Source organism: Lodderomyces elongisporus, chromosome 4 (assembly GCF_030384665.1).
Source record: "Lodderomyces elongisporus chromosome 4, complete sequence".
Taxonomy (NCBI): domain Eukaryota; kingdom Fungi; phylum Ascomycota; class Pichiomycetes; order Serinales; family Debaryomycetaceae; genus Lodderomyces; species Lodderomyces elongisporus.
This window is the reverse complement of record NC_083676.1, coordinates 1,318,824-1,341,483: the sequence shown is the minus strand read 5'-3', so window position 1 is coordinate 1,341,483 and position 22,660 is coordinate 1,318,824. Positions and strand designations below refer to the sequence as shown.

The following is a 22,660-nucleotide window of genomic DNA, read 5'->3' as shown; positions in this document are numbered from 1 at the left end:
ATCTTCCACAGCTTTTCTCCATCTCCTTATTCCTTTTTCCTTAATCCTTGTCTATGGAGAGAAAATCGGAATCCTTTTTTTTCCTTGAGTTCCCCCCCTCCTTTTATTCGCTTTATTTGAATTGATCAAAGATTTGTGGCACCAATTCAAAATAAATCTAAAAAAAAAATATACAAAGAATCAAAAAAAAAATATAAATTTAAATACATTACAATACAAAATGTCTACAGAGTCAGATAAAATCATTTTACATTGGTATGTAACTTCTAACCTCTGAAGTTCTTTTATCTTGATCTTTTGCAATATAACAATATACTAACCTTTTAGCATAGGTTGGATTATTCTCGTTCGCAAAGAATTGTGTGGTTACTAGAAGAATTGAATCTTCCATTTGAACTCAAGACCTATGCAAGAGAGAAGGATTTTAGGGCACCAAAATCCTTGGAGAAAATTCACCCCTTGGGAAAATCGCCAGTAATTGAAATTGTCAAGCCCAATGGCGACCGCCAGGTCATTGCCGAGACAGGGCACATCATCAATCACATTTTACAATACTATGATCCAAACCATATATTGACTCCAGAAGAGCCACTTGAAAGAGACGAAGTTGATTATTTCTTACATTACTCCGAAGGCACACTTCAGCCAAACTTGGTTGCCCTTTTGGTTCATTCATTTGCCAAAAAACAAGCACCTTTTGGAACAAGAACCCTTATGGGCCTATTGGTTAAGGGAATTGACGATCAATTTTATTTTCCCGAAACCAAAAAGAATTTGGACTTTTTAGATGCTATACTAGCAAAGCAGAAGCAATCAGGCTCAAAGTATTTTGTTGGGAAGAAGTTGACTGGTGCTGATATCATCTTGAGCTTCCCACTCTTGACTAATATTTTTGGCTCGAAAGAGTCAGCCCAGAAAATGGGATTTGGAAATATAGATAAGCTCTGGCCAAACATCAGTGCTTGGGCCGAAAACATCTCCAAAGAGCCCAAGTTCATCAAGGCTAATGATTTGGTTGCTTCTTTTGAAGTTTCAAAGCCAAATATTTAAGTTGGGGAAAATACAAGTTCAACATCAAAATATTTTTTCTTTTTCCTTGATGAACAGCATGTTACTTGTTTTGTTTGATTGAGTATACATACATTATATGTTTTAGACTGTTTGTACGTTTATATATATATACATATACATATACATATACATATAAATTTGCTCACTATTCTAGTTTAAGGTATTAGCAATTAGCACTACTTTAAATGACAGACACAATTCCCGTCCCCCCCTCCCCCCCCCCCCCCCCCCCCCCCCCGCCTCTCTTTCTTTCTCTTGTTCTCTCCTTCCCCTCAATACTCTAGCTCCTACGCTCGATAAAGTTTGGAAAATAGAAAGTACTATACAATCCAATTTCATAATCAACCAACCAATTAATCAACCTGGTTTGGTTGTTGCTTATCGCCAAGGACTTTTTCAAAGTCCTTCACCTTTTGAACAGCAGCCTTCCAGCCCGGTTGTTTGATAATATGTTGGTAATACTCATTCAATTCAGGATACTCATTTTCCAACGATTGGTTGATTAACATTTCTCCTCTGTTGATTGCACTCTGAATGGGAAACGACAAAATAATATCTGCCGCAGAAAGCTGCCCACCAACCAAATACTTGCTATGTTTATTGTATTGTTGTTTGACAATATCATTCAAATACTTGACATTCTTTAAAAGCTCCGGCTTGTAGTAACTATTGTTTATACCACCAACACAGGGGCCCATCAACATCCTTATTGGTAACATTGGTCTTGTTCTCGCCAAATGATTTATCAATAGTCCAACTAGAAGTGGCTGCAAAGTACCTTCACTATAGTGAAGAAAATAATTGATTTGATTACTTTCGGTCTCATTGGTGCCCTTTAATTTGTTGGCAGTGTCATACTTGTTGATTAAATACTGGAAAATCCATCCAGATTCTGCTAATTTTACGGTTTCACCATTAGGTTGGAAAATCTCCAACACTGGAGACTTACCCAAGGGGTGGACGTTATTCAATTCCGGGGGAGCTCTATGGTTGGAGTCTCTCTTGTAGTAAACAATTTCATATTCTACACCAAGTTCTTCTAATAGCCACACAACACGTTGTGACCTTGATTGATCTAACCAGTGCAAAACGATTCTATCTTGTTGTACCATTCTGTTTTGATTGCTCAGTTCTTTTCTTCTTTGTTTTATTTTTTTGTATTTGTTCTTCTGCTTTTTAACTGCTTTGTTTTTAATTCTAGTTATAAATCTCCGTTCTTTAATTCTTAAGTTTGAAATTCACTTCAGTTTAGTAGCGGTCTCAGACAATTGAAGCAAATTGAAAAGGAAAAGGAAAAGGAAAAGGAAAAGGAAAAGGAAAAGGAAAAGGAAAAAGAAAAGGAAAAAGAAAACACTAGGAAATCAATGTTGGTACAAGACTATCATCTGTCTTTTATACTCCTCAGTTGTGGTTTTGAAATGTTAGCCAAGACTATGTTTGATGGCGATGTAATGGAAGTTACTAATTGTCGTTTGCGATTAAAGGAATATACATAAAAGCTGTTTAGTTGCTAAATCTACATTTATAGCTCTCAATGTCCCTCTTTTCTTTTTTTTTTTTCTTCTGCTTTTTTTACTATTGCTTCTGTACAAGTGCAAGATAAACACTTCAAATCCTGAACCCAACCCATGCCAGCAGCAAGAAGAAACAGAATCCCTGAATCTCTGTTTTTTTTTATTTTTTTTATTTTTTTTTATTTACTTTATTTTTTCACCTTACTTGAAATCTGCAAAGTCTCACGTCGTGCGGCTCATAAGGAACTGAAGGGAAAAAAACAGAAGAAGAAGAAGAAGGAGCGAGAGAGAGAGAGAGAGAGAGAGAGAGAACAAAAAGCCCGAAAAAAAAAAGAAAAAAAATTAGATATATATTTATATATATACACATATATATGTATTCAAAATCAAATGCTCATCTCGGTAAAAGATCGTAAGCTACTCTTATTAATAAGATCAACATTTGACACACAACACATAAAATGCATAGTACCAAGCATGTAGAAACTGTGATATTGGATGCAGGCCCATTAATCACTCAACCAGCCTCGTCCCTACAACAATTTGCAAATAGCTTTTACACTACTCCGGGAGTTCATTCAGAATTGAAAGACGATTATGTACGCCAGCAGTTGGTTCTTTGGGGCGATCTGTTAAAGATCAAACAGCCTAAACAAGAATACATTGATAAAGTGATAAAGTTTGCCAAATTGACTGGTGATTATAGCGTATTGTCAGTAAACGATTTGCATATTATAGCATTGGCTTATGAATTAGAGATTGAAAGTGGAGGAAAATTACGAAGTTTTCCAGGAGAGATCTTGGAGAGTCCTAAACCAGATTTTGCTGTTCAGAACAATGCTGCTAACTTAACAGATTCTGATGGGTTTGCAGTGGTGAAAAAAAAGGGACGTAAAAGAGGCGGTAAAAGACAAAGAGAAAAGAGAGAAGCTGAAATGAAGAGACTTCAAGAAGAGAAGGAAACAGCACAAAACGGTACCGATGATGGGGACGAAAGGAATGTTTCTGCACAGATTGCATCAAAGCATCCAGAAAACTTGGTTGATAAGGATCAAGATGTACCAACAGTACACGATGCGTCAAAAGATTTAGCAAAAAAATCTACACAAGAATCTACACAAAAACCTGTACAAGAACCTGTACAAGATAACACACGAAAAGTTGAAGAAAATCCGCCATTTGTAGAGGAAGAATACAATGATTCCGACGATGATGGAGAATGGATCACACCAGAAAACGTCCAAGAGGAAATGTTGAAAGATCAAAATGAACAGATACAGGATTCTGGGTCCAATAGTCATTTGGTGAAAGTGGCGTTAGCTACAGGGGATTTTGCGTGTCAAAATGTTGCCATGCAATTGGGTATAAACTTGTTAAATACCATGTCTGGTAAGCAAATCAAGCGTGTGCGAAACTACATGTATAGGTGTCATGCATGTTTCAGGCTCACACCAATCAACAAAGATGGTAGACCAAAACATTTCTGTCCCAAATGTGGAGGTGATACGTTAATCAGATGTGCTGTTTCCGTGGATAACAAGACAGGTAAAATAACCCCTCATTTGAAAGCCAATTTCCAATGGATCAAGCGTGGAGAAAAGTATTCGCTTCCTTCACCATTGAGTAAAAATCAACAAAGATTACAAGGTAAAGGCGGGTACCAACACAACAAGCAAAATAGGCACAAAACACAACAAGCTCCGTTGATCTTGAGAGAAGATCAGAAGGAGTATGCGCAAGCATTGAAAAACGATGATTGGGAAAGAAGACAGAATGAAAAATTGTTACAAGATTGGATTGGTGGAGGAAGTGCCGATAACTACGTCAGCCCTTTTGGCACTGTTAATACGATCAGACCATCGGGTGTACGTGTGGGTAAAGGTCGTTACGTCAATTCTTCAAGAGGTAAAAAAAAGTAGTACGTTGTTGTAATAGGTATGTTTTGGATCTTTATCTTATGTTTCTTTGCTGTATTCTATAAACCTTAAATTTTAGACACTGATTTATGGTAGACAATTTCTCTTTGTTCCCTTTTTCAAATTCTTTTGATTCCATCTAAATTTTAAATTGTATTGGAGATTGGAACAAACATATATATATATATATATATATATACAAATGTTTCATTTTTCATTTTTTTTTTCCTTTTTCAAATTGCAATATCTTCGCTTTCCTCATTTTGTAATGTTGTTTTGCTTTTGCCATTTCTTTCCTCTTTGTCAAATATTTCTCTCTCACTCTCTCACTCTCTCACTTTCTTTTTTTATCCAAACGCGAGCAATTCAAACACAAACCATTGTAAACAACAATTGATAAGAGTCTGCTTCCTTCTCCTCCTCCTCTTCTTCTTCTACTCTCTCCTCATATATTCAGCTACTCAATCATTCAATTGCTCAGCCGTTGATTTGCTCTTTTCTTCTCTGGCATCCTCTCCTTCTCTTTCTTTAAAACCCAAACATTCCGCCCAATTAAACCTTAAACTATCCAGCCAGTTATCAGATCATAAATGGCCAGTGGAACTGCTGCTAATGCGGCAGCTCTTGCTGCATTCAACGCAGGTAAAAAACGAGACGACGGATGGAAACAGAATAATGAAGGCAACAACAAGAGCTCCAAATACGTTTGTGCACCAGCCGTAAAGTCACAGAATAATAAAGTTAAACCAGCAGCACCAGCAGCACCAGCAGCACTAGCAGGAGCAGTTAATACCAATACCACTAATACCACTAATACCGTCACAACAACATCAGCATCAACAACGCCTAAACCAAAATCAAATCATGCAGTGCACCGTGATACTACACCAACTTCTATGGTTAACCAACAATATTCACAAAACAATGATCGAATAATGACCAAGTCTCCTCGACCTGTATTAAATGTCAATACAGACAGTTCAAAACAAGGCTCATATTCCTCAGCAGCTAGCAAAAATAATCACGATAACAAAGGCCTCGACTACTTCAATTTGGGTTCTGCCACAAGTGGCAGGTCAGATACTTTTAAACTGCCAAGATATCTGCCGCATACTCCCAAGGATATGATAAATAACGTGAAAAGTTCCATTGAAGCAAAAAACATTGCAAACGATCCAAGCTCGAGAAGATTATCAGCTAATTATTCACCACAGCAAATGTTGAAGAACTTGAAAACTTCACTTAATGAGAAATCAAAGGCTCCAGCGCCTCCAAAGGCGAGTGAAAATGATAAGGGAAGACAAATCTTGAGTGATATGAGGGAACGACTAGATACGTCGCGAAAGATAGCAGCAGACCAAGCAGCCACGAGAGGACTTGCTCCAGGGTTTGATTTTGAAGAAGATGGAGACAAAGAAGATAAAGGTTATGAAGATTATACATGGAATCTGACAGACAGGAAGAAACCGGTGTCTTCGAATAGGTCAGCTAAGTCTTTTAAGTCTTTTAAATCTGTCAAATCTACAAATTCAAACAAGACTGTTAATTCTATTGCAAAGAATGTAGTTACTAAAGCAGGTGAAAATGATCAACTAGGAACCACCGAGCTGAATATATCAACACCAGAAAGACATGGGATTTGCATTGATGTGACCTACCATGATTCAGATGTTGAAGACGACTGTTTAAAAAATGAGAATGGAAACAAATGTGCAAATGGAATTGGACATGAAAATGGACATGGGACTCAAAATGAAAACAACGTTGAAAATGGAATTAGGAACGAAAATCAACATGATAATGAATCCGATATAGGTGACCAAGTTATGGTACCAATTAAACTCTACAATAGTGACAAATCATCTATAAGTTCAAAAAGCAAGGTTCGTCGGAAGCCACCACCGTCATTATCACAAGAAGAATATGGTTCAAGCAGCACAGAGTTGTTATCGACTGATTTAAAACATATAATGGCGTTGCATGCAAAGTCTTCTGACACTTTTTCCAGTGGAGACAATTTCAATCAAAGCGATGATCAAATTTCAATAGCCGAGAACGACGCGGGACAACCTAATGTTGGTACAACAGCTGCTGCAACATTAGTCCGTCGTGGAGACACAAAATTTCCACAATTTCCTGAAATTAAGAAGAAGCACTATCATTCAAGAAATATATTTGGTTTAAAACGTCATGATCACAGGAACCAAAACAGTGTTATCTGGCTGGATCCAGATAGTGACGTAGAGGCAGAAGGCGAAGGTTTAGGGGGAGAAGCAAAGTATGTAAGAGGGGTCAACAGAAAAAGTGCGGGAGAAGATGATGAATTGGAAGAAGAAGAAGAAGAAGAACAAGATGGAGAAGAAGAAGAAGAAGAAGAAGAAGAAGGAAACGAAGTTGAAGAAAATGAAGAATCCGAGTTTTCCGATGCTTCAGCGATTGCTAATAATTTTAATCATGGAAATACAAAGAATGGCGTAAGAAGACTCGGACCACAGTCTCGTCCACAGCAAGCACACGTACAGCAACAACAGCCTCAGCAATCGCAACAGCAACCGGTCCAGTTTAGAACCACAATGAGAACCACCAATAAGCGCAAAGACAGAAAATCAAAGTTTGACGAGTACAAACCATGGAAGAACCATAGCGATCTTAATTATTTGACAGACCAAGAAAGGAAGAGATACGAAGGTGTTTGGGTGAGTAATAAAGGTAATTATACAAACCTTGTGGTAGTAAAATTGCATGGAGTTGACTATTCAACTGTCAAAGATGGGAAAGTCAACTTAGAGCATATTGATGATTCAATGAGGGCCGCACTTATATCTACTAACGCTTACCCTTCATCTAAGCAGGAGGAGCAAGAGAGTATGAAAAGCAACAATGGCACAGGAATAAAGGTGAATAGTGATGGCTCTGTATATAACTCTGCAATTGAGGTACCTTCACAAGCCAATAATCAATCTCGTCCAGAAAGAGTTGAACTTAGTCAGCTTATCCTAGGTGCAGTTGTTAAAAGAATATGGAGTAGAAGTGGGCTCCCGGATGAAACTTTGGAACAAATATGGAACCTCGTTGACTTTAGACGCGATGGTACATTGACCAAAAACGAGTTTATTGTTGGTATGTGGCTTGTCGATCAATGTTTGTATGGAAGAAAATTACCAAAGAAGGTTGAATCTATTGTATGGGAGAGTCTAGGTGGAATCGGAGTAAATATTAACACTAAAAAAATGAGATAGAAATATATAGAGAAACATTTATTTCTTGTTTTCTTTGTTTTTGACCTTATATATTTTTTTTTTTTTCAGAAAGGCGAGTGAAATACGGCCAGGGGACGACGGTTTATTCCTGGCGCAGCAGCTTTGTAGAACTCATAATATAGAACAAGAACAATTCCCGGTTGAATAGATAGTTTTAATAAACAAATATTGACAGGGTGTTTGGGCAAAAAAACAAAACAAGACAAAACAAAACAAAACAAAACAAAACAAAACACAAATGCTCTAGTAATTTAGTCAAGAGACAGAAGAACGAAACTTCAGTTTTAAATCGTAAAATGCTCGAGTTACGCATTTGATTGCGCGTTGTTTTCAAAAGCCCAAAAAAACAAGAAAAGAAAAATATATATATATATATAAACAACATCTGGCTTACTGTTATCGAAGAAAAACCAAAAAAAAAAGAAAAGAAAAGAAATTAATTAATTGTACAACCCATTCCACTATTGGAATTTCAAGATATCAAATTATTAAATAGTCTCTGCATATTCAATTAAAGGCATCATGAATTTGATGGATATATTATCGGCTGATCCCCCATCATCAATATATGGTAGTATGGAAGATTTGGGACAAAACGGTGGCAGTGGCCAAGGTCTTAACACACTAGCCGACACAGTTATACAAGACCAGTTTCATAATAGTCTGCAAGAAGCTGAAGATCAAACAGTAGCAGCAGCAGCAGCTGCTGCTGTAGCAGTGGGAGGAGATGATCAACAATTAAATTTTCTGCAACAACAACTACAGCAACATCAAGCCCATAACCCGACAAGACACAACTCCTCGGGTGTTTACCATATTCCCACTCAACTTAGCAAGCTACAGATTGCATTAACAAAAATCCTCTTGCATTTGATTAGCGAGCCACTAATCAATCAATCTATATCGAAGGAAAAGAAAAAAAACACCATTGATAGCTTGCTTGAAGTATCAACCATGCAATCTACACTTTCTTTATCACCCGATAATGGGCACCAAAATGCTAATGACGGTGGCAGTAGAGACCTTTATAAACTTTTTGCATTTTGCTTTGAGAAACTCTGCGTGATAAACAACCATCCTTCATTGTTGGTTGACCATTTCATGCCAAGGAAGTTGTTACTCTCGGAACCCAATGAGCTGCAAATCAGCATGTCTGGTAAACTCGAGCTCTTCAACAAGATCGTGGACGGTATTATCGATGCACACAGACACAGAAGTAGAAACGATAGGGACCAGGAGAAAGAAGAAGAGAAAAAGAAAGAGAAAGAACAAAGAAAAAATAAAGAAAAAACGCAAGGTAAGCAAAAACAATTGGTTTCCATATTGGTAGTGGCAAAGAGTAATAAAGAATTGGAGTTGATTGAAGGAATGATCATTGGCAAGGATTTGCAGTATCATAATTCGAGTAACATGAGATTGTATGATGATAAGCGAAAAAGACCTTTTTTGCGGAAAAAAGATGACAAAGAAAGAGGCAGAGCAGGTGGTGCCGACGAACACGAAAACAACGACGACAGCGACAACGATGGTGATGATAATGATAATGATGATAATGATCAACACCATGATAAAGGTGTCCATGCGTCACTTTTTATTAACTTGATTCAAACTCGCCAGCTTTACAATAACTATATGAATCTGTCCACATCTTCTATCGGCAATTACAAATTTATCTTTTCATTTGATTTCGATATCGACCCGTCAAATCCAAGTATTGAGATGCTTCGACTGAGCCACAATTGCCCTATATACGTTCCTGTCCCCATCTTTTCGATTGAGCATCTCAAATTGTGTATTCCAGAGCCCCGGCACTCTAATTTTGACGACGGAGGGGATGAATTACACAGGTGGCGGCTTAAGGTTTTGAACACTATGGTGGTGAATATGTACAATTTGGAAAGTGGCAAGTATAGTTTTAGAGAAACATTTTATCGAGATATTTATGGCATCAAGATGAGCAAGTATGTTGCGGAAGTTGCTAGAAATCCGATTGAATTTAGCAATCGACTAGGTCAATTTGACGAAGAATTAACCCTTAATTTTTCTTTGGAAAAGTTGAAGAGAAAATTGGAGTCCATGTATAATATCAAGGTCAATGGGGTGTATTACGATAATGGTAGAGTATTAACGGTGGAGAATATTAAAAGTCAACTTGTTGAAGCAATACAATTGGAGTATCTTCGAATTCGCGATGAGTTGGATAGGATTGAGCATAAGGAGGTTCCATTGAAAAGACTGCTTGAAACAGCGAGACAAGTCCATTTTGATGAAGATGAAGATTCGATACAAGCAAGTTACAAAAAATTGCGCAAGTTAAATGAGCAAGCTTCGATATTGGACAAGAGACTAGCTCGATTTGAAAATGATATCGATAAGAATCAAGAGAAATTATATGAATTGGAATGTAAAGAGGATGAATTGATACGCAATACAAGTGGTGAAGATAGCAAGGAGGGTTTTGAGCAGGTGCTTTTGAACCAGAGGGAGCTTCTTTCAAGACTTGAGAAAGAGCTTGGTGATTTGCAAACTGAAATGAAGAAAGTTAGTGATGATGCTGATGATGCTAGACAGGATTATCAACAAAACTCATCGCAAGCTGTCTTGGAACTTAAGAAACTAGAAAAAATCAAGGAGCAAAGAAACAAGCTTTATAAGAAAATAAATGGACCAGGAATGGCACAACTACCTGATTTGATTCGCCGGGATACATTGATTAATTATGAACAAAGGTTGACTAGACTTGTGGCGCAAAACAAATTTCTTAATTCGTTTTATGATGGAAAAATCGATAGGATATATGTTGAGAGACAGCATATTCTTGAGAATAACGGTGGACCAAGTGGGTCTAGTAGTCGACCCAGCAATAGAATAAGTAGAGACTCCACTCCATTTTAGATATATAATAAATACATAATTATATATATATAAGAAATATAGATTGGTAGTATGAGTAAAAGATAGTTGTTCAATACACGTGACCGACTATATATGAATTGCTATATGTTTTCTATTTATTTGAAATTATATATAGGTATATATATATATATATTAACTTGGTTAGTTTTGTTTTCACAATCTGTCTGCTTTTGGTGCTGATTTTGTGGAGTTTGAAATTATTTTATTTCTTTTTTATGCGGCATTGAGCATCAATGATCACCAGTCATATAATAAGGCTGTGTGTATAGTATGAGATTTACTTACACCCTTACACCCGTGTGTATATATATATATATATGTATATACAATACATTGCACATAATAGACGATACTTCATCAACAGCTACAACAATAGAAACTGAACAAAAGAAGCAAAATGGACAAAGCAAAGAAATGAGGTCAAGGATACGTTACAACCTTTTGATACTGTCAAAGTTGTTTAGTTTAGTTAAAATAAAAAAAGAAATTACGATAGTAGAGATAGAGTGTATAAATTTATCAATTAGCTACTAAGAAGAGGATCGAATGAAAGAAGGACGTAATATCGGGGGAAAAAAAAAGCAAAACATAAATTTAAAGAGTAGATCTTCTGCTATCGATTCCAGACAGGTATATAGTGGACTCATCAATAATTTTGACCAAAAAAAGATATATTGAATGGGTGAATTCGTCAATTCGTCAATTCTTCTTTTTCTCTCCTTTTCCCGCGCCCTTTTTCTCTCACATTGAATGAATAGGTGAAAAAGAAAAGAGAAGAATAAGCGATGGTTATCAGCAATAGACGAAAATAGAAACCACAAACTGGAAGCAATGGGGGAAAAAGAGCAAAATTAGCCAAATAAACAAAAAGGTGTGAAAGACAATAATTGATTGTTGATTGTAGATTGTTGATAATATCAATGGAGGAATAAAAAAGGAAAGGAAAGGAAAAAAAAAAAAGAAATTTTCTCCCTCTCTCTCTCCCTCTCTTTCTCTCTCTCTTCAAAAAAAAAGAAATAAAAAAAAATAAAAAAAAAAAATCCACAAGGACAAAAAATTCAGAGCGAGAGAATTTTCAACAGGCAATCGACCTCCTCTCCTCCACCCACTTTCTTCAACTACCAATTCTGATTTGAACTCAACAAAGTGGCAGTTGCTACATACAATCAGCCAATCACAACTACAACTACAACTACAACTACACCCACATCTACATACACACATCCACACACGCTAGGTCATCACCAAAAGTAGATTCATTCAATATACACCATCTCTGCCACTACCATTCTCAGATACACATCTACATTTGAATTTCCTCGTATCTATAACTTTTGATAGAGATAACTTATAGAGAACTAAACACTACTCGTCAACAAAACAAAATAGTTGTCATTACAATTGACGTCAATACCATCTACTTTTGCTCCAGCTTTTGTCTTCATTATATTAAAGATTTTTACAACTTTTCGTTTGTTTGTTCTTTCTTCTAAACTTACATTGATTTTGAGGCACTCACAAATTTGTACAAAGGTTGATTTTCTATTTTATTCGATTTGGTTGATTTTTTCCCCTTTTTTTCCCCCTTTTTTTCTTTTCTTTTTTAATTTTTGATTAATTTTTCCCATTATTTCTTTTTGAAATTGAGTGAATAATCATCAGCTTTATTACTACCAAAACGTTGGGTGATATACATCAAGGTCGACATTTCTTTCCACGACTTGCAAGAAATCGCAATTACAATATTTTGTCCAGTGTATAACAAACTAATTGGCGGATAAAATCAACATTACAATTAATTTACAAAGAACCAGGAAAACAAAAACCACTATTTTTTTTTTACTACCTGTACTACTACCATCAGCACAACAACCACATACTCCTGCATCACAAAAAAAAAAAGGAAAATAAGAAAGATAAAGTTAGAGGATTCATTGTAATTTTTAAGTTTCACCATAATTTCAACAACCACGAAATTATAAAAGAAAATCACTAGAACAATAATAATAACAATAGCATCAACATCATAATCCCATTTTCATTTCTTTCTCTTCATCAACACTATCATTATCATTGTCACCACTAATTTGTTTCCCAAACACAAGAGCAACGACGACACCTTTCACAACATTTACAACATCCACAAACACAAACACAAACAAACACAAACAAACACAAACAAACAAATTAGTCAAGTAATAATTGGCTTTCACTGATACATGTCAAACCGCATTTCCACTACAACAAATAATCCAGCAGCAGTAGCAGCTGCTCAAGCATCACATAGTAATCCAATAATATCATCGTCCAAACAAAACTCTGCCTTGGGAGGAATGAATCAACACCACCTTCATTCTAGCAATAATATAATCAACAGTAACAACAAGAACAATATGGTTAACAACAATCTTACCTCTTCTTCTGCTTCGCACCAAGCAGCAAATGCAGCAAGCAACTCCAACTCATCAGTAGTTGGGTTACACTACAAGATTGGGAAAAAAATTGGCGAAGGCTCATTTGGTGTCATCTTTGAAGGTACAAACATCATCAATGGTGTTCCTGTAGGTATCAAATTTGAACCCAGAAAGACCGAAGCACCACAATTGCGAGACGAGTATAGAACTTATAAGCATTTGCAAGGATGTCCTGGTATCCCCAATGCATATTATTTTGGTCAAGAAGGGTTGCACAATATCTTGGTGATTGACTTGTTAGGACCTTCATTGGAGGATCTATTTGATTGGTGTGGAAGAAGATTCTCAGTCAAGACCGTTGTTCAAGTTGCCATTCAAATGATCACATTAGTTGAAGAAGTCCATCGTCACGATTTGATTTATAGAGACATTAAGCCTGATAATTTCCTTATTGGACGCCAAGGGATGCCGGATGAAAACAATGTCCACTTGATTGATTTTGGAATGGCCAAACAATATAGAGACCCAAGAACGAAACAGCACATACCATATAGAGAAAAGAAGTCATTGAGCGGAACCGCACGTTATATGTCCATCAACACGCACTTGGGTAGAGAGCAATCAAGAAGAGACGACTTGGAAGCCTTGGGGCATGTGTTTTTCTATTTTCTCAGAGGACAATTACCATGGCAAGGTTTAAAAGCGCCAACCAACAAACAAAAGTATGAGAAGATTGGCGACAAAAAGAGAACCACACCAGCAGTGACGCTTTGTGACGGCTTGCCCAACCAATTTGCAGAATACTTGGACTCGGTCAGATCATTGCCATTTGATGCAGAGCCACCGTATGAAGAGTATAGAATGTTGCTTGTGTCTATTTTGGATGACTTGGGTCAAAGCTGTGACGGAGATTATGACTGGATGCATTTGAACGGCGGTAAGGGCTGGGATGCTTCAATCAATAAAAAGCCAAACTTGCACGGTTACGGCCATCCAAATCCACCGAATGAGCGCGAAAGAAGACACCGTGATCAAAAGAGGAGCAGACAACAACAACAACAACAACAAGCTCAACAAGCTCAACAGGTCCAACAAGCTCAGCAGCTGCAACTGCAACAACAACAAGCTCAATAATCGCAGTCACAACTGCAACTGCAATTGGCCCAGCAACAACATCAACAATTGCAGCAGCTGCAAAACTTGCAGTCGCAGCAACAATTGTCGGCTGCGCAATTGCACCAACAAAAATTACAACATTTGGTCAATAGACCATTACCACCAATTAAACAAGAGTCTATGAGTGGTGGCGGACAAAACGATTTTTTGAATGGCGGTGTTGGCGCAGTAGGAACCACCGGAGGATTGGACCAAGGTGGTAAATACGAGGGATATAACATGAACAATTACCCACAACAGCAACAACAACATCATCAGCAACAACAACAGTACGACGAAGATGCGGAAGAAAGTAAAGGCTTTTTCTCAAAGTTGTGTTGTCATTGAAAGCTAAGGATTGTAGAAGAAAGGACAGAGGCGCATTAAACTGGTGCTTAAGACCAGGAGTTTCTATGGATCAGTAATACTAAATTGTATTTCAATTCTAATTTCAAAAGAGAAAATAATAATAATAAGAATATTAATAATGATAATAAATAAAAGAAAAATACAATATAAATCTGAAGCAAAAGAATAATTTAGCCAATTATTACTTTATGAAAAAAATATCAAATCAAACGTGTTATTTAGCACTCTAACTAATCTCTACTAAGGAAGCTAAATAGCAATACTATTAGAAAACAGAAGCTTTTCTCATCATCTTATTAGCTTCTACATCAGTGACTTCCATTTCCTCGTATGTCTTGCGTAAATACATTTCCACCTCTTGTAACCTCTTTTTAGCTTCTGCTTTGTCAAATTTCCCATCTTTAGTGACACATTTTTCCTTGGCAAGGTTTAACTTTTCACACATTAAGTCACATCTGTACCGAACCCATTCCGGGTAGAAATCATTGTATCTTGAACCAAAATTAACTTCCGGTTTCACTGTAGACAAGATTGATGTATCTTGTAATTCTGGGTTTCTGGCACGGTACGATGTCACCATGGTGATACGCTCACTTAAGCCACGAGGCTGTGGTGCAATATGTTGGATCAAGCGACCCTGGAGTACAGATGCGGATCCTAGCTTTGGGCCGGGTATGATTGCAACTTTACCAAAAGAGGAATTTTCAGCATCAGAAGAAAGAGGTGAAGTGGAGGTGTTTTCGTGACCCATGCGTAAACACGTCTCACCACCGATCATGTCTGTAGTATCACTCAACATGAGAACACATACAAAAGGATAGGAATCGTAATGCCAGCCGACAACGGCTTTAATGTCATCACCATTTGTTTCGGACATTGATCTAGCACCTGTTTGTTTTCTGTGAATATCAACTGGATTGGCCACATCTTCTTCTTCTTCTTTTTCTTCTTCTTGCTCACACTTTTTGGATAAGGAATGAGCCATCCTCTCTTCTTCAGCCTCGGCTTCTGATTTTAACGACACATTAACATGGGCAATTTCGTAATCCATTACAACTTCTAACTCGACACCTGCCATTTGTGATATTAACCTCATTGTCTCTGGGTGATTCCACGCCTCATAAATAAAAGGACAATTAATCATATCCAATTCTACATTTGCATCTGTAGTTGTACCTGAATTTGCCCCATCGTTGTTTGTGGTTTTTACGTATCCACGAATACAGCAATCCATTCCAGAAGTCGAGTTGAAACTGTATCTTGCATACTTCAAAAAAGTTTCCCTTTGTAAAACTTCATTACGCATTATGTCAATTGCCTCTTGCGTGAAGAGTGGGAATGGATCGCTCACACCAATATTTGAGATTGCTCCACGCTTAGTAGCGGTCTCTTGAGAAATACCCAATTGCGATAATGTTAGTCTTCTTGTGGCATCGTAGTTGTCTTTACCTTGTTGCGATGCATAATATTGCAAATGAACAAATGGCTCAAACTTTATGGTAGAGGCAGTTGCAAGCTTTGAGCGGGAAGGAGAAATTTGCGACTCATAGGTAGATTGTGGAATTACTTTATGGATGTTTCCCTCAAGAACGACTTGTGGAATTGCAGTTACGCTTGTCATGATTGATTTCTCTGGTATACTTTTAAAAACTTATAAATGTTTCACTAAGAATTGGGTTTGAGCCTTAACTTTTTTCTTTCTTTCTTTTTTTTCTTTTTTCTTTTTTCTTTTTTGTTAATTATATCTTTGTAGTCAGTAGGGGCCACCAAAGTTACAGTTGTGAAATGTTACGGTGGTCGATGTTGAAATTTTGGATTTGATTTGGAGTCCTATTTATAATCTTTGAGAGTTAGTTAACGGAATTGGTTGCAAAAGTCTCTTGCTTCTCCCTTCTTTCCCCCACCCCCCTTTTAAAAAATAAAAGATAAGCCACCAAAACGAAGTATGATTTTTTTTTTCTCTCTCTCTCTCACTCACAGATCTATAGATAAGGAATTACTTTCACTGTAATCTTTTTTTAAAAAAAGAATAGGCACCGACTAGAGCAGAAAACAAAAACGTCTATGTTTATCGCAATTACAGTGATCATCTGTATTCACAAAGCTTGCTTGCTTTATTGTTTCATCATTCAGCATTCTTTACTTCTCTATTCTCTATTGTCTGTTTCTTGTTTGTGTTTGTTTTGTTTCTTTATTTGCGTCTTTATCTCTCTTTCTAACTAGCTTTTTTGCCTTATCTATAGTTTATCATTACCAAAGTTGTACTTTTGATCCAGAATCTTATAATCTATCTTTTTATATTATTATTTTCTAAATTTGACTTAATCGGGTCAACTGATACATTGTCGTTGGAACCACAGCGGCTATCAGTTGCCCACTTATAATATGACACAAGGTAACTCTTTCTACCAAAAAACATCAATCAGTAAACATCAAGCTCCATACCCCAAGCACCAAAAAATCCTCCACAAGTGGGGGGACAAACAAATAAACGAGTATAGACCTATTATCCTGACTGTGGTAGTTATCCTCGTGCCGCTTTCGGGAAGCTGTCGGTACTTTTCGCTTTAACGGTTGACAAGAATCAATAATGAGAAAACATGGAAATAAAACAAACTAAAAACGACGAAAGAATGTCAAAGAACTAAAATGAAATGCATAAAGAAAAGAAAAAATAGGAATAATGAAAAGGAAATGAGAAAGAAGATGAAAAAAAATAGAATAGAGGAATTGTACGGTAATAAACTTATTTCTTATCAGACTTTAAGCGTTAGAAAATCTATATTACCAATTCCAATCAGAAACTAGATTGCAATTCATGTCTCTTTCTTCAACTGAACAAGTAAAAGAGGAAAAGAAAAAAATACCAATGAATCAAGCTTTATCCTGTTCAAAAACAGCGCCAGTTTTTTTCGTAGTAAGGCAATGGTTGAAGCTAGTAGAGTCAACTTATAAATGTTTGGGAATGTCACGGAGAGGCGGGGAAACATAAACAAAAGAGGTCTTGACTCTTTTTTTTTCTTTTCTTCTCCATTTTTGGAAAAATTTCAGACGGAGATGGAAAACGAGCGCCGATGAGGTCTTGGTCGAGTGGAGCAAGTAACGGAGTGTGTGCGAGGGGGTGGGGGAGGGGGTTAGAAAAAGCGGAGGGGAAAAAGATAGGGACCCACCGATTACCACACCTATTATTACTATAATTACCACGATTATTACAAAAACTACTACTACTACTCCTACCACCACCAGCATCGATAAGACTTCAACTTTTGTCATAAGACACAATTTTTTTTTTTTGTTCAAACTTATCTGTTCTTGATTTATTTGCTAATACCCAAAAGCTCTGCATTCTTCTAATACGCAAACAATTACGCTTAAGCAAATATGACCAACACTTTGCACCAAGACGCAGTCCAGGCAAACAAAGACTCTTTCAACGAAGATTTTGCCAGAAAATATGAACAACGTGAAAGTCAACGCATTCTATCCCTTTTATTCCTTAAACATATCCTTGAGATGGATATTAGTACCGCTCCAATTGAGCGCAAAAGTGAACAAGAGTCAGCCAAAATCCTCGGGGATGCTAGTTTACCATTCAATGGATTCACCAAGGAAAACACTTTACCCAACCCGAAAACGTATTTGACCAATTACCCAAACACTATTTTTCGTCCAGGGATGAAGTTGTTGGATTTTGCATGTGGTACAGGAATGATTACTGAACTATTCGTTTCATACTTGACTGGGCATGCTGGTGAGAAAAGTGAGATTGTTGGTATCGACATTGGCCCCACTTTTCTCAAATACTTCAATGAACGGGCTGCAAAATACAGTAGTGAAAATATTTCTATGCGCTCGTATGAATACGATATTCTTGATTCTTCAATCTCCAAAGAATTGAACAAATTTGACTCGTTTTTTGATGCTATTGTTTGCACTATATCTTACCACCATATACATAATTATGAACAAGTGACCAAAAAACTTGCAACATTTCTTAAACCTGGTGGATGGTTATTTATTATTGATTTTTATAATGAAGATGTTGAAAATAGTAGTGGTTCGAAAGAAGCTGGGAATGGTTCTGCTAAGGCTGTGCAACATATGGGCGGCTTAAAGAAGGATAAGTTGAACCACACATTGGGTGACATTTCGGGTTTAAAAAATGTCAGTAGTGCAAGAGAATTCAGGACCCAAATCTATCAACCTAAGGAGTTTATAGTTAACCATTGTCCCGAAGAGATTACGAAGCGATTGGAAAGAGGTGAATTAAAAGAAAGAAAAGGATTAGAAGGTGAAGTTGATTACTTGGTCGAGGTAAGTCTTATTTATGCTATAGGCCAAAAGCCATAATTTTGTAAGCTTGCAACGAAACACTTGCGTGTTTGTATATAGGAATACTGGTAACTTTGGTGTTTGTTGTATAGCAGGTAAAATAGTCATGTATTTATATAGCCATAATTATCCGTAAATATCCATTTATATATATATATAAATATGTGTATACAGTTAGGTAAAGTCAGACCTATGGGTGTGTGTCGTGTCACAAAATAGATCATCAAAAATGACGCATTTCCATCGATGTAATTTTTTTTCTTTTTCTTTTGGGTCTGACCACACTTTGCGATCAATTTGAGGATTTCCCCAACCCAGATTTAGCGATAACAGAGACATATCAACCACAACTACCAGTACAACTACAACTACTCTTACCAATACAAAAGAAGTAAAAAACCCCCAAAAAAAAAGTGAAAAATAATTAAACAGAAACTTTAAACTACCAACCATCCCAATAATCCAATATATCAGCTAATAGTTTACCGATACAATCCTTCACGAACTTTCTTGCCCCCCCCTTCTTCTACCAGCATTTATTTTCAGTTCCCCACATTTAACTTTATTATTCTGAAAATGGCATCAAGGCAATCACAGAGAAGATTGAGCAAAGAGTACAAGTCGATCCAGGCAACTCCGCCTCCTTACATTATGGCCAAGCCTAACGACGAAAACATTTTGGAGTGGCACTATATTATAACTGGTCCCAAGAATACCGTTTATGAGGAAGGACAGTATCATGGTATATTGCGGTTCCCCGTTGAGTATCCATTTAAGCCCCCTTCAATCTCGATGATTACCCCCAATGGTCGATTTCAAACAAATACAAGATTATGTCTCTCGATGAGTGATTATCATCCAGACACTTGGAATCCGGCATGGAGTGTAGCCACGATTCTTACGGGGCTTTTGAGCTTTATGACTGGAAATGAAAGCACGACGGGGTCCATTAATACTCTGGAGAATGTCAAGAGAAAATTAGCAAGAGAAAGTTTGAAATGGAACACAAAGGAGAATCCGAGGTTTGTTAGGCAGTTTCCCGATGTTGTTAAGCTGAATAAAGAAGAGTTGATTAGACGCGCAGAAAAAGAAGAGGAGGAAATTAGAAGGCGAAAGCGTTTGGAGGCGGAAGCTGGGAATGGAGAGAATGGAGATGGTGCACAGAATGGAGGAAAAGAGAAGCCCTTAGATTTTAAGGATTTGGACAAATTGGACCCCGAAGATCGTGCAAGGATTTTGGTTGAACATGAGCGAAAAATGGCATTAAATGAACGGAATGCTGCTAAAAATGGTGGTGCCGGAGGTTTAGGTTTGTTGAAGAATTTATTGAGTGGTGGAGGAGTCACTGCGTTGGCTGGTGTCGTTGTTGCTGCTTTTCTAGCTGCTTATTTCAGTATTTTGAAGAGAGGCTGAATAGGAATTGAGGATTTATTGTAGAATAAAGAGTGTTAAATTTTTTTTTTCAATTTGCTAGTTCCCCATATATATATATATATATATATATCGGTCATAATACAATGAATTTATAAACAGAAAAAAAGAGGTAATATACAACGGAAACGAATAAAATAAAAAAAAAAAACAATTGTAGACAGATGAAAGAGGAATGATTAGATGAGAATTGCGGTGTTTTTTTTGTAACTGTATAGCAAGAAGAGAGTTACATGTCTGTTTTGTCTCAAGCCGTTGTATAGGTAACCTAAATTGTATTATACAATGTTTCTTCACTTCGGCACCTTCCGGAACCTAACGATCCGTTAGCTCCCTAACTACAATTCCTAATTTTTTTTCTTCTTTTGCTCAAAGAGATAGTGGTGGCTTATATATTTGACCCACAATCTTTCCTTCAAGCCTTGTACAGATTAGCCGGTGAAGGATTTAATCACCAAGAGTACTGTGCTGCCATCTGAAACGCAGAATATACAAACGATGTACATATATATATACATATATATACATATACATCATTATTTGGGTGTTTAAGCATCAACACGTTAATTGCAAAACGGGAAGTCAATAGTTTTAAGGATGCATTCCAATTTCAAAAAGAAATGTATAGACTGTATTTGACCAAATGTACAAATATATATATATATATATATATATTTATTTATCTGAATAGCAAAGTGTGTACTAATTATTTTTATGATATATATTTAGTTAATTACTTGCATGAATTATCAAAGGCGCGAAAAGGAAGACGAAGACGAAGACGAAGACGAAGAGGAAGAGGAGGAGGAGGAGGAGGAGGAGGAGGAGGAGTAGGAGGAGGGGAAGACAATTGACGTGTGTGGGCTTAGAACCAATATAGTAAAAGATGTGGAAACAGAAGGACATATAGTATAAAGTCAAGGAATATTGGTACTTTCCCTAGCAGTCTAGAAATTGCTAGGGTTTCTCTCATACTTGTGATGTGACGTAGCCTAATATACAAAAGATGCAATGTATATATATATATATAAAGTGTGTATGAACACAACCAAAGCTCTAGAAATACTTGAGTAGCCATATTCAAAATGTCCTGGTGAAAGTGAAGCAGTGTTGGTAAACAACATCAAATACATTATAGAGTTCCAATCATCTTTGTAGAATGTAATTAAGAAAAATATATATATATATATACTAAAAGTCAAAAGCTTATTATTGTCAAGGATCTCTCTCTTTATTTCACAAACAGCAAATACTCTTTAGAGACACGAGAAATAATGAAATCTAAAAGAGTGCAAAAATAGTGCAAAAAGATCATTCAGACACACAAAAAAATAAAATAAAAAAAATTAAATACAGGAAACAGACACAGAATACGAGAAACAGACATTTTGTCTGTCTTGTCTATTTATTTTTATTTCCTTATTTTTTTTTTTTGAAACTTGAAGCCATAGTTGTGTACTTCTCAGTTTGAATCCCTTCATCAGACAAATGCTTATATATATATATATATATATATATACTCATACCTTCCACCTCCTAGTGTGTTCATGACAAAGTCTAGTGCTCTGACTTGGTACCCATCATCAAATACATGCTTTAAAGAACCGGTGATAGTTTTCGATTAAAGTATAGTGGTATTGTTGGTGCCGTTCCATTTTTTCCCTTTCTAACCACACACACTCCCCCCTCCCCACCCAATGCTGTGCAGAGAGATTCTACACGACAAAAAAGAATATTTCTTTATAAAAGTGACGCTTGAAAAAAAAAAAAATACTTGGTAAAAAGACACACACAGGAATCAGACACTGTCTGCAGTATATACTTTCAGTATACTCTCAGACACAGAAATGTAAGAATAAAATACTAGCATGTCCGAATCTATTAATAAATATAAATAATAAAAATAAAAATAAAAATAAAAATAAACAAAAGGTAAAAGGTAAAAGTAAAAGGAGATAAAAAGATAAAAATAGTTCCGAAAGAGACACCATGGAACAAAGGGCCACACCCACACACACAGAGAGACACACGATGCACAGTAAGATGTATAGGACGTAGAATAGATGGCATAGTGTTATGAGAGAAACAGTTGCAATCCAACAGTGGAGACATTTCTACCAAAGGCAGAATGAAAATAAATAAAAAATAAATAGAAAATAAATAAAAAATAAATAAAAAATAAAAAAAATAAAAAATAAAAATAAAAAATAAAATAAAAAATTGATTCACGAGGTAACAAATTCTAAAAAATTGTAACACTTGAAGACAAACCAATTTCTCTT

General features: G+C 36.4%; 9 protein-coding genes across 9 annotated transcripts; 7 read left to right on the top strand and 2 right to left on the bottom strand. All coding sequences in view use genetic code 12, as the record gives it.

Annotated features, from left to right (window-relative positions):
- Window positions 1-220: 220 nt before the first annotated feature.
- On the top strand, window positions 221-1,050 carry GTT1_1 (bifunctional glutathione transferase/peroxidase; the record flags this gene model as incomplete). Its single annotated transcript, XM_001526192.2, has 2 exons — window positions 221-255; window positions 333-1,050. The coding sequence occupies 2 exons, from the start codon at window positions 221-223 to the stop codon at window positions 1,048-1,050; spliced, it is 753 nt and encodes a 250-aa protein (XP_001526242.2).
- Window positions 1,051-1,424: 374 nt separating this feature from the next.
- Window positions 1,425-2,183, bottom strand: PVL30_003643 (uncharacterized protein; the record flags this gene model as incomplete). Its single annotated transcript, XM_001526191.1, has 1 exon — window positions 1,425-2,183. One exon carries the CDS (start codon window positions 2,181-2,183, stop codon window positions 1,425-1,427), a length of 759 nt encoding a protein of 252 aa, XP_001526241.1.
- Window positions 2,184-3,046: 863 nt separating this feature from the next.
- On the top strand, window positions 3,047-4,504 carry nob1 (20S-pre-rRNA D-site endonuclease nob1; the record flags this gene model as incomplete). Its single annotated transcript, XM_001526190.1, has 1 exon — window positions 3,047-4,504. The coding sequence occupies one exon, from the start codon at window positions 3,047-3,049 to the stop codon at window positions 4,502-4,504; it is 1,458 nt and encodes a 485-aa protein (XP_001526240.2).
- A 587-nt stretch (window positions 4,505-5,091) lies between these two features.
- Window positions 5,092-7,740, top strand: IRS4 (Increased rDNA silencing protein; the record flags this gene model as incomplete). Its single annotated transcript, XM_001526189.1, has 1 exon — window positions 5,092-7,740. The coding sequence occupies one exon, from the start codon at window positions 5,092-5,094 to the stop codon at window positions 7,738-7,740; it is 2,649 nt and encodes an 882-aa protein (XP_001526239.2).
- A 543-nt stretch (window positions 7,741-8,283) lies between these two features.
- On the top strand, window positions 8,284-10,656 carry HDA2 (histone deacetylase; the record flags this gene model as incomplete). Its single annotated transcript, XM_001526188.1, has 1 exon — window positions 8,284-10,656. One exon carries the CDS (start codon window positions 8,284-8,286, stop codon window positions 10,654-10,656), a length of 2,373 nt encoding a protein of 790 aa, XP_001526238.2.
- Window positions 10,657-12,896: 2,240 nt separating this feature from the next.
- Window positions 12,897-14,594, top strand: YCK2 (Palmitoylated plasma membrane-bound casein kinase; the record flags this gene model as incomplete). The annotated part of the gene is made up of 2 exons (XM_001526187.2): window positions 12,897-14,177; window positions 14,298-14,594. 2 exons carry the CDS (start codon window positions 12,897-12,899, stop codon window positions 14,592-14,594), a joined length of 1,578 nt encoding a protein of 525 aa, XP_001526237.2.
- Window positions 14,595-14,880: 286 nt separating this feature from the next.
- Window positions 14,881-16,236, bottom strand: PVL30_003638 (uncharacterized protein; the record flags this gene model as incomplete). Its single annotated transcript, XM_001526186.1, has 1 exon — window positions 14,881-16,236. One exon carries the CDS (start codon window positions 16,234-16,236, stop codon window positions 14,881-14,883), a length of 1,356 nt encoding a protein of 451 aa, XP_001526236.1.
- A 1,760-nt stretch (window positions 16,237-17,996) lies between these two features.
- Window positions 17,997-18,965, top strand: PVL30_003637 (uncharacterized protein; the record flags this gene model as incomplete). The annotated part of the gene is made up of 1 exon (XM_001526185.1): window positions 17,997-18,965. The coding sequence occupies one exon, from the start codon at window positions 17,997-17,999 to the stop codon at window positions 18,963-18,965; it is 969 nt and encodes a 322-aa protein (XP_001526235.1).
- Window positions 18,966-19,523: 558 nt separating this feature from the next.
- On the top strand, window positions 19,524-20,360 carry UBC6 (Ubiquitin-conjugating enzyme E2 6; the record flags this gene model as incomplete). The annotated part of the gene is made up of 1 exon (XM_001526184.1): window positions 19,524-20,360. The coding sequence occupies one exon, from the start codon at window positions 19,524-19,526 to the stop codon at window positions 20,358-20,360; it is 837 nt and encodes a 278-aa protein (XP_001526234.2).
- Window positions 20,361-22,660: the final 2,300 nt, after the last annotated feature.